Source organism: Eriocheir sinensis, chromosome 48 (genome assembly GCF_024679095.1).
Source record: "Eriocheir sinensis breed Jianghai 21 chromosome 48, ASM2467909v1, whole genome shotgun sequence".
Classification (NCBI taxonomy): Eukaryota; Metazoa; Arthropoda; class Malacostraca; order Decapoda; family Varunidae; genus Eriocheir; species Eriocheir sinensis.
The window spans coordinates 11,757,441-11,773,722 of record NC_066556.1 but is presented as its reverse complement, the minus strand read 5'-3'; the positions used below and the strand labels follow the sequence as shown (position 1 = coordinate 11,773,722).

At 42.2% G+C, this 16,282-nt stretch overlaps 1 protein-coding gene across 2 annotated transcripts in view; it reads right to left on the bottom strand.

The window, feature by feature from the left end:
- The window catches only part of LOC126981599 (retinoid-inducible serine carboxypeptidase-like), a 38,998-nt gene that overhangs the window by 4,945 nt on the left and 17,771 nt on the right, over window positions 1-16,282 (bottom strand). For both annotated transcript variants that reach the window (XM_050833042.1, XM_050833043.1), the window contains exons 2-8: window positions 14,420-14,643; window positions 9,439-9,669; window positions 9,122-9,232; window positions 8,712-8,946; window positions 8,418-8,591; window positions 8,231-8,308; window positions 7,617-7,777 (exon numbers count right to left, since the gene is read on the bottom strand). In XM_050833042.1, the coding sequence (XP_050688999.1) occupies window positions 7,617-7,777; window positions 8,231-8,308; window positions 8,418-8,591; window positions 8,712-8,946; window positions 9,122-9,232; window positions 9,439-9,669; window positions 14,420-14,643 (1,214 nt within the window). The remainder of the gene's footprint in view (window positions 1-7,616; window positions 7,778-8,230; window positions 8,309-8,417; window positions 8,592-8,711; window positions 8,947-9,121; window positions 9,233-9,438; window positions 9,670-14,419; window positions 14,644-16,282) is intronic.

Genomic DNA, 16,282 nt, shown 5'->3' with positions numbered 1-16,282 from the left:
ATCCAGCTTTGGACTGAAATTTAGGATAAAGATAGTAGGAAGGAACAGAGTAAAGATTGCTGTCAGTAGCCCCAGAAACCTGTATTTCGGAGTGGAAGAGAAGGTGAGGTTTAGAGGAGGAGAGATGGTGTTCCACAGAATGAAAATTAGAACGAAGACCGCGAACGTTGCAGAAATTGACAAGAAAAAGGCTCGAGGAGTTATCAAGACGCCTCTCTCAGGTCGGCAGCCAGAAGGGGAGTCCTCCCTGGGGGAATTTGTGGTCCACTCCCAGGCGGGGACTCCGAGGCACTGTTGTTGAACGCCATTTTAAATTTCGAATTTTGGGAAAAGGTGTGTGTGTTGTGTGGTGTGGATAGAAGAGGATCTGTCTTTAGAGAGCATGCTGAACTACTCTCTGGTGTTCATGAGACAATAGGGAAACGGTTAGTGAGGTAATGGGAAGGGTCTTAGGAGGGCTTCAGCACCCTCCTCACTTCCCATATATACCTCACCGGGAGTGGCTTGCGCCCGTTCGGTAGGTGTCTTCCTACCTACTCCAGACCTGCGTTTGGGCCCACCGTTCACAACCTTCATATTCTGCCCTATCTCCTAATCCATAAAGAAAGCTGTACTTCTTACATTGTTTCAATTCGATGGGAACAATGCTGAATCCATCCTCCAATCCTTTCCCCTCAACGATGAAAGGAACTGTAAATGTCTAAATTGCAGCATAGCAAATGATGCTGGGGAGACATAAGGATTGGTCGAGCAGAGCGCACTCGTTCGCGTACGCTCACCTGGCCCAGGTCAGAATTTTTTTTACAACGCCCTGCCACCACTACCAGAGCTACATGTACACACACTCAAAAAACTATCGTTACAGTGGGGTCCGACGAATTTCACACTAAGCAACCCGATAATCTCGACGGGGTTGGTAAGAGTGTGATCACCCACACCACCTCAGCTTTGCTGGGAGGAGCAGGACAGGAGCCCCGTAAGGGAGGGATAGAGAGGAAGGGAGACACTGAGATATCAGATATCACCATAATATTAACGGAGTGATTTGACTGCTACATGTTTAAGCTTTATATTCACAAATAATTATTAAACAATAATGCTCATATGATATACGTAACAGCGGTGGGTAGAAGTATTCTCCCATGTCAAAGACAAAAACAACCATCAACGCATGTCAGATATAGTTCAGTTCATAATGTGCCATCCTGGAATTAATGCTTCCACTAAACGTGTCTTTTCTTTCATGAACAAGTTGTGGGCATCTAAAAAAAACACAACTTCAAATTGCAACGCTAAAAGCATTGCTGGTAAGAAAGATAAAGTTTAAACAGAGTTGCATGGACTTTTACAGGTTGTTTCAATCTACACCTGGGCTACCCTTCTCTCTTGTGCTGCTTCATTTGCGCGCTTTTTTAAGTTGAATAAGGAATTTGTCGCGGGCGTTTTGAATTGCCGAAATAAGCCGTCTCTGGAGAAGAGTAATTAATTAAATAGTTTGCATGCAGGATTTGTCTAACATGTTGGTATAATGACTCGCCGATAATTATTGGAGAATTAATCTTATTGGGTGCATTCCATGATTGTTTCGAGACAAGCGAATACCGTGACTCGAGTAGTGCATGCTATACTAGTGAAACCAATGCCAACGTTATCTTACCATTTGGGTGAAAAGTCAAGTTTATAATCCACTATAAATCTATCATGAGGGTTAGAAAAGTTTTACGTAACCTCCTAGGCTCAGTGGAGCCGTATGTGGCGATCAGTCAGTGGGATTCACTTTGATATCCGAATCCTGAGTGACTCATCACCGCAAGGTGTTTATCATATTGTCTCCTAAATGGACGAAATTTTAACTCTTACTTGTGTGTGAGGTGGTAAAGCATAATTTCATTACCCCAAACACTGCAATATTATAGCTACATAGAACACAGATCAAATAACTTCGACTAAGACCACCTGTGTGTTTCATGAAGCGTTACTGTGCCAGCTCAAATTCTACTGCTTCATTTACGAGTCCCGCTCACTTGGTTCAAGCAAGTGAACCCACACCCAACACACGCAATGATACCAACATGAGTAGCCTGTTCTCAATGGCTTCGTCCATGGTGTCAGTTTGTATCGTGCTGAATGTGTAACGATAGTTTTTTGAGTGTATGCGTAGTAGCATCACCGCCTATCCATGAGATTGTTCTCAGTCATCCTAGCTAGACGTGTTCTGTGTGTTTTTAATACAACGTATTTGATTACTGCAATTCACTTGCCACTGAATATTATCACATATGAATGATTACACTTTTCATAAAATATCTCTTTACAAACAAAATGCCTTTTCTTCCCTCATGTGCACAAAAAATAATATTCATCAGTGCAGTAGTGGGTTTTAATGAGTGAGAGGGGTAGTGTAGATGTGTGTCGGCGTGAGCTCCTCGGTACTGCTGAGTCGACAATGGCGGGCAGAACCAGGAACTTGAGAGACTTGTGTTGCGTCTGTAAATATTTTACAGGCGAGAAGTGAATTGCATGCTGTTTGTGTCCTAAGTGGTGCCATGTGAAATTTGCTAATTTGACTGGAATCAAGCAGGATAATATACCTAAAATAAATTGGATTTGCACTTAATGTCTTCACAAAGCGTCTCTCGCTACCAACGTTGTTGAAAAATTGGATGAATTCAAGCAAGAGTTATCTAAAGAAATATATGTGGTTAAAGATGAGGTTGAATCTGGGGTATCTAGTGTGAGGGAGGAGTTGAGTGAGGTATAGCTGGTGTGTTTTGCGCTGAGCAAGCAGAGTCGAGTGGCGCTAGTTGGGTTGACGTGGCCAAGCTCAGGAGGAAGAAGCATCTCCTTGTCGTCAAGGCCTCTGATCAAGATAAAAAGGCTACTTAGATGAAATAAAATTTCCCAGGCATTACAAGGCATTCAGATTACTGATTAAAAATTCACGAATGGAGGTAACATTGTTATGAATTTTGATGATGAGAATATAAGGAATGAAGCAGCTCAGAAATTGGAAAATGTAGAGCAAGTTAACACAAAACGTGTGGGAAAATTAAGAACAAAGATCATGATCTGCAATAGGCATAAGGAGGAGCCCGGGGAAAAGACAAATGGGACACTGTTAAACAGGAATGAGTTCCTACGCACGATTCCTGGAGTTGAGGGGAAAATTGAAAAGATTTTTTAACAAGCCTGCTGCTGATGGTACAATTTTGAAATGTGATCCAACTGTTAGAGAGTTGATTTACAAACATCATGACAAGATAAAGCTAAAATGGGGGGTGCATACCGTGAGACAGACACCATGCAATTATATGCTACCACTGTTAGAGATACGGCCATCTTGAGGCCAACTATACTGCCAAGAACAATGGAGAACCCCCAAAATGTTACAAGTGTTCTGGTGATCATAAATCAAAGGATTGCACCATGGCTGAAAAGAGATGCATCCATTGTGTAAGGTACAAGAAGCCCGAAATCAACCACTAAGCGAATGATCAGCGTTCTGTAGTTCTTCAGACTGAAATTGAGAGAATTCGTAACATAACTGATCATGGCTATCATTTAGTGTTTAATACATGAAGATAAATTGTGTGTTAATGTTCAGTGAGTTGGAAATAATCGTTGGATATTGAATTGTGATACTATATACGAAACATCAGATGAATGGAAAATGAAACAGTGGATATTTGTGATTCTATGGATAGGAAAGATATTGAGATTAGTGCGAACCTAAACATGGCCAAATGACTTATGATAATGCCAAGTTTATTAAAAAGACATCAGTAGGATATTTATGAAAGCAATCAAAACTAACTCACTCATTACGACGTTGCGAATAAGTGCATTGTGGATTATTATTGAGGCTAACATCGTAATTGATAACGGCTCTTGCGGAGCGCTGGCAGCGGTGCGGTGCCTGAAACATCATCAACGGTAAACGGTAAACATATGCAATTATGTACTGAACGCAATAACTCGACGGTAAAATGTTACACCTGTTTGTAGCTTACATACCAATATCTCCTAACAAAACTTCCTTTTATATATTATTTTAGAAACGTAATACACACACACACACACACACACACACACACACACACACACACACAATAAGGGCGGCAGCTTTAAGGCTAGAAAAAAAGAACAGCAAAAATGCCCGCCAATGATGTCCATCAAAAGAGAAGGAATGAAGCGGAGGAGAGGTTAATTTCGGAAGGAGAGGTGTCTCGATGCTCTTCTTTTGAAAGAGTTCAAGTCGTAGGCAGGGGGAAATACAGTCGGAGAAATGCTATTGCTGAGTTTATAATGGCGGAATGAATGAAAAAATGAAGATGCAGATTAACTCTTGCATAAGGGATTTGGGTAGAATAAAGATGAGCAAGTGTAGAAAGTCGTGTGCAGTTGAGTCGCAGGAGAGAGAGGGTAGGGAGTTATGCACTTAGCAAGTTCACAAGAGGGGTCAGCGTGAAAATATCGACAGATGAAAAATTATATGCAACAGTGTGGCGGAATTTAAAAGGTAGGATAGTGTCAGTACGAGGGGAAGGGGTTGATGAGACGAAAAGCCTAGGACCACCTGTCTAGCAGAGCTGTTTGTGTGTAGCACCCCAACACATGAGATGATAATCCAAACGAGGGAGGACAAGGGCCGTGCATATGGACAGCATCTGAGGATGGGCAAAGAACTGGTGGAGATGATACAAGCACCTCGAGGAAGTTGATTAAAAAAGAGATGAGATGTGAAGTTTCCAGTTGAGTCTTTTCGAAAAATGAGGGATAGGTGTTTGAAAATTGACAAGTGGAGAATTGACTTTTTGAGTCATTAAAGGATTAAGAAATGAGAGCAAGGTCTGAGGTTGAGCATTTTGTTGCGCCCATCCTAAAGTCTTGAAATTCCTGTAGGGTGGGTCTTCTGTTAAAAGATGTTGAGTAATGCAGAATAGAATCATCAGCGTAGGAGTGGATAGGACGGTTTGTTTTGGAAAGAAGACAAACAACAGGACAGAAAGAGTGTGGGAGATAGAACTAAGCACTGCGGGACACCACTGTTCATAGGTCCCGAAGAAGAACAGTTACCGTCTATCGCAGCAGAGATAGATCGGCCGTAAAGAATACTGGAGATAAGAGTACATAAAGCGGAATAGAATTCGCTGGAGGGTAGTTTAGAAAGAAAAAAATGTGTCAGACTGTCAAAAGCTTTCGAGATGTCAAAGGCAACAACAAAAAGTTTCACCGAAACTACTAAGAGAGGAGTTAGGAAGACAAAAAGATCACCAGTATAACGCCCTACGCGGAAACCATACTGGGGATCAGAGAGGTCAGAAGCTGCTGGATGCTTAAAAATTTTCTGGTTAAGGATTGTCTCAAAGATTTAGAAAGACAAGAAAGCAAAGTTAAAGGACGGTAATTTGAGGGATTGGAACGGTCACCCTTCTAAGACACAGGTTGTATAGAAGCGTACATCCAACAGTAAGGAAAGGTAGATTTTGAGAGACGGAAACAAAAAGAGTTTGACCAGACAGGGTGTCAGCTCGGAAACGAGTAGTTAAGAAGAATGGCAGGCACTCCATCGGCTTAAGAAGCCTTCTGAGGATTGAGGCAGGAAAGGGTATAGAATACATTCTCAATACTTTTTATGATACATATAGTGGAGTCAGAGGAGAGTAGGGTAGGCGGAATATGCCTTGATTCGTCCAGAGTGGAATTTTTAAGAGAAGGTGTCAAAGTCAAGCTTGAACTCTCTTCTGAACCAGGGTTTGGATTCGTTTACTCATTGTTGCTTCGGGAGGAATCAAGCCTACCAACGCGCTCCGAAGCTTCATTTACCTAGAATGCAACTCCACGGCTTCAAGCAAGAGTCGTGGATTGTCCACCATCACACCAGGGCAGATTGGACTAACGCACTCTCGACTGCACACTCCTGCCTTGGACCGAGCAGAGTTGGCAGTCCTTATCGTCCCCCGTCTCAAGGGACGAACCCGCCTGTGACCCGACTGGCTTGGTACTTCGTTGAGTTGACCGAAGTAGACCCGTTACCCGTTCTGCCGTTGCCTCCAGCTCCTGCCGGACCAAGGGCTTCCTCCACCGGCTGCAAGAGAGAAACGAACCGAGACGTCTCCCACCGTCCTTTGTTGTGGGCTGAACCCGTGCCCGCCGTCTGCTTCCATCTACCCGGAAGGAAGTGGGGACCAACGCCACCTTGCCGGCCTGCCCTGGCTGTCTCCAGCCGCTGTTGCTGTCCTCCCGAGGATTGATTGTTTAGTTACATCTGGTGTCTTTTACCAATTGTGTTTTAGCATTCACCTTCAGCATAGGTCATTCCTGGCACAACCTGTACAGAAAGTTTGAGCGAAGAGTTCAGCTTTAGGGACAGATGTGCCATGTGTGCTGCCTTCAGGAAGAATTAGAGAAAGCAAGGTTGTGACACTTTCTATTTATGGAAGAATTTTGTGTCGAAGTTTGGCGAAATTCCGGGCAAAAACTTAAGATCACGATCAGCAGGAGTACGAAGTCTCGGGTACCTTTCGAGAGTTTCCTTTGTATCTTTTATAGCACGAGAACAAGCATGATTGAACCGGGGCTTTTTAGTTACAGAAGTAAAGAAATTACGTGGGATGTGTGCCTCCATTCCATTACCCCGGTAATGTGCTGGGCACACATAGAGGGGTCTCTGTCTCCCCTTTTCATCCTGAGTAAGTCCTGCCAGGATCTATTGACTTGCACAAGTCAAGAACTCTGTGGGCATCCCCTTGGCCTCCTCCACTCATAATTATCTCTTACAGAAACAACCCGATGAGCAGTGTCTGCTTCTGGGTAGCGTACCACATGCCCGTATAGCCTGAGTTGGTGTTGACGGACTATACAGGTTATACAGTATATGTCGAATCAGTCTCACTGGGTAGTCGCCGGTTTAACACAGTCATTTCAGCGATGTCCCATGATTCTGCGTAGACATTTAATACCAAAGGTATCAATCAGCCTCTCCAAGCCCCTCATTCTAAAGGGAAAAATTAAAAGGCGTATCCAACTTTCTTTCGCATTTCTCCAAGCTTTTTTTCATATATGGGAGTATCAAGTTGCGGGCCTTTTTTATTGTCTGCCTCGCTACTTTCTATGAGAGCGTTAATGCGATATTGCTTTGGTCATTGTTCGTCTGTCAGAACGTTTGTTTGTTTGTTTTACCAAAATATCTATAGTAACCAGATACACATGAAAATATCCTCTGTCACTGATTTTTCGGAGAAAGTGAAAAAATGACTGAATATTGGGGAAAAAATCAGAAAAAAAACGGATTGAAAGAATGACTTGAGGCGGACATGATGATAAACCCGCCTGTCTTTTAGGTAAGATCGTGGAAGTTTCTAGATGAAACCGAAAGTGGATTGGGAGGTGATTCGGCCCAGACTTTTTTTTTTTTTTTTTGCTTCCGCTGATGTGGACCGGCCCCTTTCCGATTAAATCAGATGAAACTGTCCAATATGGTGGGCGATACATATTCTGTGGATTGTGGAGTATGTATGCTGTTTTAAAAAAATAGCCCTTGGCCTGCCAACTTTGCCGTAAAATAGAAACACCCACACACCCCCAAAGAAAAAAAAATCTGCAGCATGCCTAACCATGTGTCCCGAGCGGAAGATGGTGTACAGGGAGAGCTGTCCTGAATTTTGGATTGTGGCGGCTTGGGACGAGTAGGCGGTGATGTAGATAGGCGTGTTGTCGGCGGCCGTGAAGTTGGTCTTGTCTGGCCACTCCATGTTCTCAATCCACCTGTAGGTACCTAGGAAAACAAGTGAGAGATTAGTATGAACCTGGGAAATATGTTACTGATGTACGGATTTAACATCATATTTCATCTCAGGTGAAGGACAAAGCCTTGCATTATCACGCGATCACCTATGCCTGTGTCAGCTAAATTTTTATTGTGTTGAGAACCACTACTTTGTTTCCACTTAAATGGTACCAGTATTTAATTTACCTTTACCACTTTTCGCTCAACTTACATATAAAACAAATAATCATAACATATGTAGTCACATATATAATATTTAACATATAATCATGATCATAACACTAATGCTAGTACACATAATAATAAGGCCCCTATTAAGACAGATTGATATAATTCAGACGGTTTTAAAAAGATCTTGATGTGGTCTATGCAAGCATTAGAGAAAAAAAATTCTTAACCTGAAGCCAGCCTCCTCTACTGTAATATAATAATAATTAATACCTGGCGTGTCGCAGATGAGATCAAGATCACCAGTGAAAACTACCACGTCCAGGGTCGTCTCGGTCAACAGTCTCACCACTGTTGGGTTAAGATTTGTCACACTCATTTTTTCTTCAAACAGTGATAATAATAATTATCAAAAAGAAAATGGCAGTTAAGATTCAAGAAAAGAGTAGCTAATGCCCACCAGAATCCACGACTGGCTTCATGAAGTCCCCTGCGAGGGTGTTGAACACCAGGCCGCCCTGGCTGTCCCACACCACACCGTCAGGGATGCCCCATTTGTCCGCCTGACCCCCGTTCATGAAGTCGCCTAGAGCGTCACGCGTCTGGTGCGCCACGTGGTTGTCATACAGTCTGCCTGCCTCGTGAGAAAAAAAATACAGAGCGCAAAAATTAATCAAACATTAATGTGTTACATGTTATCATAAGAAATTAATTCGTGAAGCTACATTGTTACAAGAAGTGTTATGATACTGACGGATATCGGGTGACATGAAGGAAAGATCGGGTGAGTTAGACTCTTTTTTTGCTCTGTAGATGTCGTCCTTGGCCAAAACGTTGTAGAAGTTCACGTTGTTTGCGTAAACCGTCACTACTAGTTCGGTCAAGCTCCACCTGTTCGTAGCCTCTTCCCAAAGACCGGCATCCACTGCGGCCTGAGTGTTGGCGGCGGCGTTGTCGACGGCCTGAAGGCCCTTCTGGTTGACGAAGCCCTGAGGAAGAAATGTTTAAGGTCACCTGCACGCAATGTGGAGGACCGGAAAAAGAATGTTGGACAAAACCGGTATATTAATAATTTATTCATTCATTCATTTATACATTAGTGTGATTATTTTTGAGGAAGGGTATGCGGCCCATAGCAGAATCCAGCGGCAGGCAGGCACTCACCATCTGGTACAGGAAGGTGCCCCATGTGTTGACAGAGTCCATAGGACTTATCCAGGAGTCCCCGAGCCCTACGCCACGGAAGTCACTCACCACCTCGCCGTTTTTAATGGCCTGAGACAGGAGTCAGAAGTTATCGGACAACTCAAACAAACAACTGTTTTTACCTCTAACAATGATTAGTTTATTGCCTTGGACATATTTAGTATGGAACCCACCTATTTATACACACCTATTTTGTACCTTTTTTGTACTTATTTTGTATTTGTACTACACCTATTTCCCACCAATTTGTACAATACTTGTTGATATTTTCCCACCTTGTCAAACTCAAGAGCGAAGTCGACCGTCATTTTCCCTCCGTAAGACTCGGCAAAGACGTAGAAGGGCATCACTTGCATGTGCGTGTGTGAAGAGAAGACTTCTTTGATGAGAGTCACCAGGTCGGCGGCGATCATGGCATTGTCGGTGGCGAGCTGCGAACTGTCCTCCACATAGCTGTAGCCCGTCCCCACCGGGTTGTCCACAAACATCACGTTGGCCTTCTTCGTCTATCCAAACAAGAGTCAGAGCGTCAGCGCCATGTGTTTCAGACTTAAAAGTTTTTTAAGCTAATGTAAAGTATCTAGTATGATGATGTTTTGGATAGGAGTTGGTGCAATCGTACTCGATTTTCATAGGCGAATGGATTTGAGTACAGTATGACTAGGTTTATACGTGTTCTTATTCAAATTATGGTTATTAAAGATCAAAATAATTCTATTCATATTCGTACAATTGGGTAAAGTATCCATATTTCTCGAATAATCTGATGAATAGTCATACTTTAATTATGAAAATTAACAATTCATTTGACTGTAAACTTAAGTGTGAATGCACAGAGAGGTAATACCATATGATATGAAATGTTTGACAGCACGTAAAAGTAAAGTTGGGGGATACGGTATTCCTGGGCGTGGCCTCGGTGGTCATCTCCGTTCCATTGGCCCTTGATCCAGTTGTGGGTGGGAATCCATTACCTCGGGGGACAGGGCAAGTGCAACAAAATTCAGGTTGCCACATTCCTTCCCAAGGTTTCTCAGGTACCCGGAGAATTATTATAAACAGGTGAGTAAAAATCGACATATGTGGTGAACCCGGACATTTAGTATAACAGGCCAATTATGCTACCAAAATGTTCCATTGGTGGTTGTGATATTAAAAAAAAAAATCAACCAAAATCAACTTTGGGGAAACTCGTTCATTGAGTATTATGTAATTAGTACCGATATCAATGAAAAAGGTACCGGATTTTCACTTGGGCTCTGTAATAACACTCCACACCGGCCAAATTAAACTGTGGAGTATGTCTAGTTACTTTGAAGATGACACTGAGAAGGAAGTGCTGTTTGATAGTGAAGAGACACCTAACCAGGAAGATGACACTAACACAGAACCAACTTTGCCTCTGAGCAGAGATGAAAGCGAACCAATGTCCGAGGTCTGTCAAGAACTTGAAGAGCTGTACAAGAGACTTATTTCACATGACATGAAGCCCGAAGATATAACCACCTGTGAGCCTTTATGCAATATCCACAATAAGATTAGAAAACTGAAAGAAGAGCAAGAGCAGTCAAGAACTGGCAAGCTGTGGGTGAGGTTCATGAACTTTGTGGCAATTGTCAAAATGTTCATAAGAGCAGAGACAACAGGCAATTGGATGCTCCATCTTAAAGCCACACAGGAAATGCTGCCATTCTTTGCTGCTGCAGGGCATAACAATTACAGCAAATGCTGTCGCCTTTATCTACAAGACTGTCAAGACCTCTGACCATGTCTGCAGAAACCACTGATTGATGGCCTGTTCACTCTGCGAAGAAACAGTTGGCTGTTCTGGAGTGGAACATGGACAGACATGACAATCAAACAGTGCTTAATGAGAGCGGCAAATACGGAAGGAGGCCTTATAAACATCACCCACCGGGAAGCAGCAAGAACCAAATAGCTCTTAACTGCTCATGTTATGGCCCAATACACCGAGGCACTAAGGTCTCTTACAGACACCTATTCAGGCACTTGGTCTCAGCAACATAGAGAAGTAAGGCCAGCTGCAATGAAACTTGACCATAATGATCTTCAGACCTTCATACATTTCTTGCAAATGCATAACCCGTTCGCAGCAGACAATTCCTCACAGCTTGTCAACATTGCAACCGGACTGATTGCTGATGAGTGCGTCATTGTTGAGGAAGCGGTCAGTATTGGCGAGAAGATCCATGATAGCATGACTGACGTTACATGGAAGAACATCACACTAAAGAGGTCTGAACAAGCAAAGACTTTTGCAGTCATGAGGAAAGCAATACAGGTGGACAAGAAAAAAGAATGTCCTCTGCTGAGCTCTACCAGCGTCTGTTATCCATTGCATGTGTGTTATCCATTGCATGTGTCAGTGGACCACCTGATGCTGACATATTTGCATATGAACTTGCCCCTGTTGCCCCTTGTTTGTTTCTAGATGAAGGAATTATCAGGAAATCTCAGAAATCACTACTTGGAAAATACAGTATGCAGTTAGATTCCGACATTCTCATGCAGGAGATGAAAGTACCTGCTGCAAGAGTGATTGATGGTTGTGCTCTGCTACATCGACTGACATGGCCTAAGGATGGAAACCTACATTCAGTCTGCACTGCATATGTCTCTGCTGCTGTCAGCATGAGAAGCCCATAACTCCCTTTCTAGGTTGTGTGTGATAATTACGATGTGTCAACTACTAAAGAGCCTGAGCAAAAGCGGCGACGAACAGAACAACCATCACTTGATATAAATGTGGAGAAACAAACACCAGTTCCAGGAAATAGGGCTGTCTTTCTTTCAAACAAAAAGAACAAGCAAAATCTCATTGATCTAATAGCAGAATATCTGGCGGAAGCTGGAATCAACGTGAAGCATGCATGAGATGAAGGCGATGCTGATGTTGTGATTGTTCAGGTGGCTTTGCAGCTTGCTTTAGAAAATGCTCGGGTGTTGGTAATTGCGGATAACACTGATATTTTAATTCTGTTACTGTTCCATCAAGCCAAAATGTCATGCAATCTGTATATGCAAACAAACTAGCATATTGTTTCTATCAACAATGCAGAAGAAGTTCTGGGCCGAGAGATGGCAATGTGTCTCCCATTTGCACATGCTATATCAGGGTGTGACACTACGTCAGCATTGTTCAGCATTGGAAAGATCAAAGTCATGAAGGTATTACAAGAATCGTAGAAGACTAGATCTGATGTTCTTATATTTGGAGAAAATGAAGTACCAAAAGATGAACTAGGACTAATGGGAGAGCAATTTGTGACAACTCCAAACAGTGGAGGTACAAATGCAAAAGGATTGAATGAACTGCGTTATCTACACGTTATCTCTCCCAAGTATGTGCCTGTTGAGAGAATGCCACCAACTAGCCGAGCATGTTACTTCCATTGTTTACGAGTACACCACCAAGTAAGTACCTGGATAAATTTGAAAACTGTCCTGGATAAGGAAGAATATGGCTTTAAGATCGAAAATGGAAGCTTGTTGCCAGTGAAAACGGACATGGCTCCTGCCCCAGAGCAGTTGCTTCTGGACATCCGCTGTTCATGCAAAAGTGGAAGAAATCTTTGCTCCAACAGTAGTTGTTCTAAAAAGAGACTTGCCTGCAGTATTCACTGCAAGTGTGCAGGAGAATGTGAAAATGGTGTCAAACTGATAATGAATAAGTGTTAGGAAAGAATTTATTCTGCAATAATGATCAAGTATATATACAACTAAACAATTATATTTATAGAATATTTGAAGAAAATTGACACATTTAGTAATTTTATTTTATTATTTATTGTTTAGTAATTTTATGTTTGTTTTTGCTATCAGAGCTAATATTTCATGTGACAAGCGAATTGAACAGTGATTATTTACACTCCGTGGTGTACAACATTGGCCTTCGCATTTTTTTTTTATCAACATTAGCCTTCATAACATAGTAAACATTTGTTTAGATTATAACTGATATAAGCTAAACGGTACTAGATATAACTTTTCAGCATGATAAATGCATTCTTTGACACAAGAAACATATTTTTCTATGTATTACTCGACATGTTTGCTTGTAATAATATCTGATATATCTGTTTGTTGGCGATTGCTCATTATATATTCAAAATGGTTACCATATGACCATGTGACTAAAATGCTTAGCATTTACAAAAAAAGTTTACTATTTTACATATTGAACTCCATGCTGTACTGAAATAAAGATATTGGTGCGTAATGTGCTCTTTTCTTATTTTTCATGGTATTCCATCGTCGCTAATTAAACTAATTAATTACCGAGTTTCCCCAAGGTTGATTTTGGTTGAATTTTTCTGGTGAGTAAGCCTACCCAATGGAACAGTTATATGGCAAAATTGGCCTGTTATATTAAATGTCCGGGTTCATGTCAACTTTTACTCACCTAAAATGAAATATGATGTAAATTGTATGGAGTTGGTGTTTCTCAACCTGTCGAAATTGTTTGAGCTTGTACTGCTCTCTTGATGTGTCCACTGCACGTCGTTAATCGTATCGACTGCGGACGGGTGAGATATATTGATACCCTTTATCGTCAGTGAGCCTTTGTCTTCTGTTACCCATAGCCTTTCTGGTAAATGTGATACCCCGATTGAATCTAGACTGACTCATGAAGCCCATAACGTCATTTTATTATTATACTATTGCTGTGTTATAGCTAGGATATATTTTAAAGAAATGTATCCATGAATGCATTCATGAATGCATCCATGAACACGGTCATCCAGTATTAGTATATGCATTCGAAGTCACCGTATTCTTTATATTCGTATTTTTATAAATTATGTCTTCGTATTTGCATTTGAGTGTTAAACTTTTTTGTTCACTCCAACTCTGTAATGGTAACACTATGGAGCAATTACAGGAACAACAAGCTTTAATATGCAAACGAGAATAACTGGCATGGTGATGTATCTGCAGTGACTATAAGTGTGATATCACAAGCATAATATAGTCAAGACCTAGGTTGGTATTTTCAAGCTTACATTACAGTGACTGAGTTCCATCTTAATCACTACCCTCACGACTAATTTAGAGGCTCCCTGACACGACTATGAGGTTTACGCCTCTCACCATCTGGTATTTATTATTTACTTGTGAAGAAGTGGCGACCCAGTAAGTAGTCTCTTGCTGTGCAACTCTTCTGGTCTCGGTCGTGGTGATTGCGGGACTACGGATTGAATCAGGGCGCCTTGCCATTCTTCCTACTATACTCACCCACGCGTACTCCCTTAGGTTGCCGTTGATGTCGTAAGGCCCCAGTTCCATGAAGTTGCCGTAGCCAACCCCTGAAGCACCTGGGCCGCCCTGGAGCCACATAATGAGCGGGAAATCGGTGTGGTTGCCGGGCTGGTCTACGTGGTACATTACCCAGAACATGTGGGCGCCAGGACGCACCTCCACGTAGCCGAAGTCCTCTTGCAGCTGCTCCCTAGCGCCGCCTTCCAAGAGAATGGTTTGAGAGCGACATTAGAGTTTAGACGAAAATGAAAGAAATTGAGATTAAGGAAATGTAGGAAAGAAAGGAAGGCAGATAAATAAACAAAGATTTATATTTTCTTCTGTTAGTTACATTTTAGATTACAAAAAAAATGCTTATGTTGTCCCACTGCTGAAAAAACAGCGAAAAACTCAGGAAACTGTAACAAAAGTTAGTACTAATGAAGTAGAGGGACGAAGAAGGCTTCAGAAAGGAGGAAGTATTGACTTAAAGAGGAACTCAAGAGAAAGAAATATAAAATAGTTGAAGCTAATGTTATGTCGAGGTGGAAAAGGCTTGTAAGAATCAGACGAATGGAAGAAAGAGGAGGAGGGAGGGTGGTGCGAGAAGGGAGCTACGTCTACATTTATTTCAATAAGGTTTAACTTTGAGTTGAAATACCATTAACCTCACCTCAGATGGCGCCCCTATAAACACTTGTCTGTGCCATGATGGGCTTGGGCCGACAGGCTCCTGAAGAAAGCCTACCAGCGCTATAGGCTAGCACGTGAAAAAAATAGTACCCTTTTCTGTCAAGGGGCAAATATGTACCACTTACAGGTGGCCGGGGGATTTATCACTTTAGGTGTCCTTGTCCACTACTAAAACTCAATGAAAATATTGCCCTGGGAAGCTATACTCAAAGCCAAAAATAACTAAAGTAGAGGTCGGGATCACTGCGTCGGCCTCGTCCCGGTCCGATTCTGCTTGAGGGCCAAACCGTTCGGCAACTTTCATCAATGGATCTGCATCGGGTGTGACTGCCGCCTTGAGAAGTGTAGGGCTAAGCCTAAAGGACCCCTGCATCACGAAAGAAGCAGGGCCTCCTAGCCCCCCTCTTTGTTTGTGCGACGAGAGAAGGGAACTGAAGAATAAGAAAAACGAAGCAGATGGAGCAAGAAGGTATATATAGAGCAGTTAGCAAGGAGATAAAGGAAAATATGAAGAAGGCAAAGGAGATATGGATAGAGGAGCAGTGCCAAGACACTGAAGACAACCTACAGAACAACAGTAGGAAAGTATACCAAATTGTAAAGATTTGACAACCCCTAAGCAAGGGCGAGTTTCCACTATACAGGACTAGTCCGGAAAGTTCCTCACAAAAGAAAGTCTTTTTCAGTCGTTGGACAGAATACTGCTCCGAATTATACAACTTCAACACAGCAGGAGACCCACAAGTCTTGAATGCCCCTTCAGTAACAGACAATGACATCTTCTACATATTGCGTAAAGAAGTAGAGGCAGTTACAGCCTTGCAACTGGGAAAACTAGTGGGGATGGACAACATTCCAGCCGAGTTGGTGAAAGAAGAAGGAAATACCATGATCAGTGCCCTAAGTGTCATTTGTAACAAGAGCTGGTAAAATGATGAGTTGCCAACACCATGGACCCAATCCCTGATCATCACTCTCCCCAAGAAAGGCAATTAACAACTATGCCAAAATTACCAAAACATCAGTCTGATCAGTCACCCGAGCCAGGTGATTCTGAAGATCCCTTTGAATAGACTAAAGCCGGAAGAAAAGAATATCATTGCTGAAGAACAGGCATGGTTTATAACAGGTCGCAGTACCACGGACAGATTCTTAACTTAAGATCTT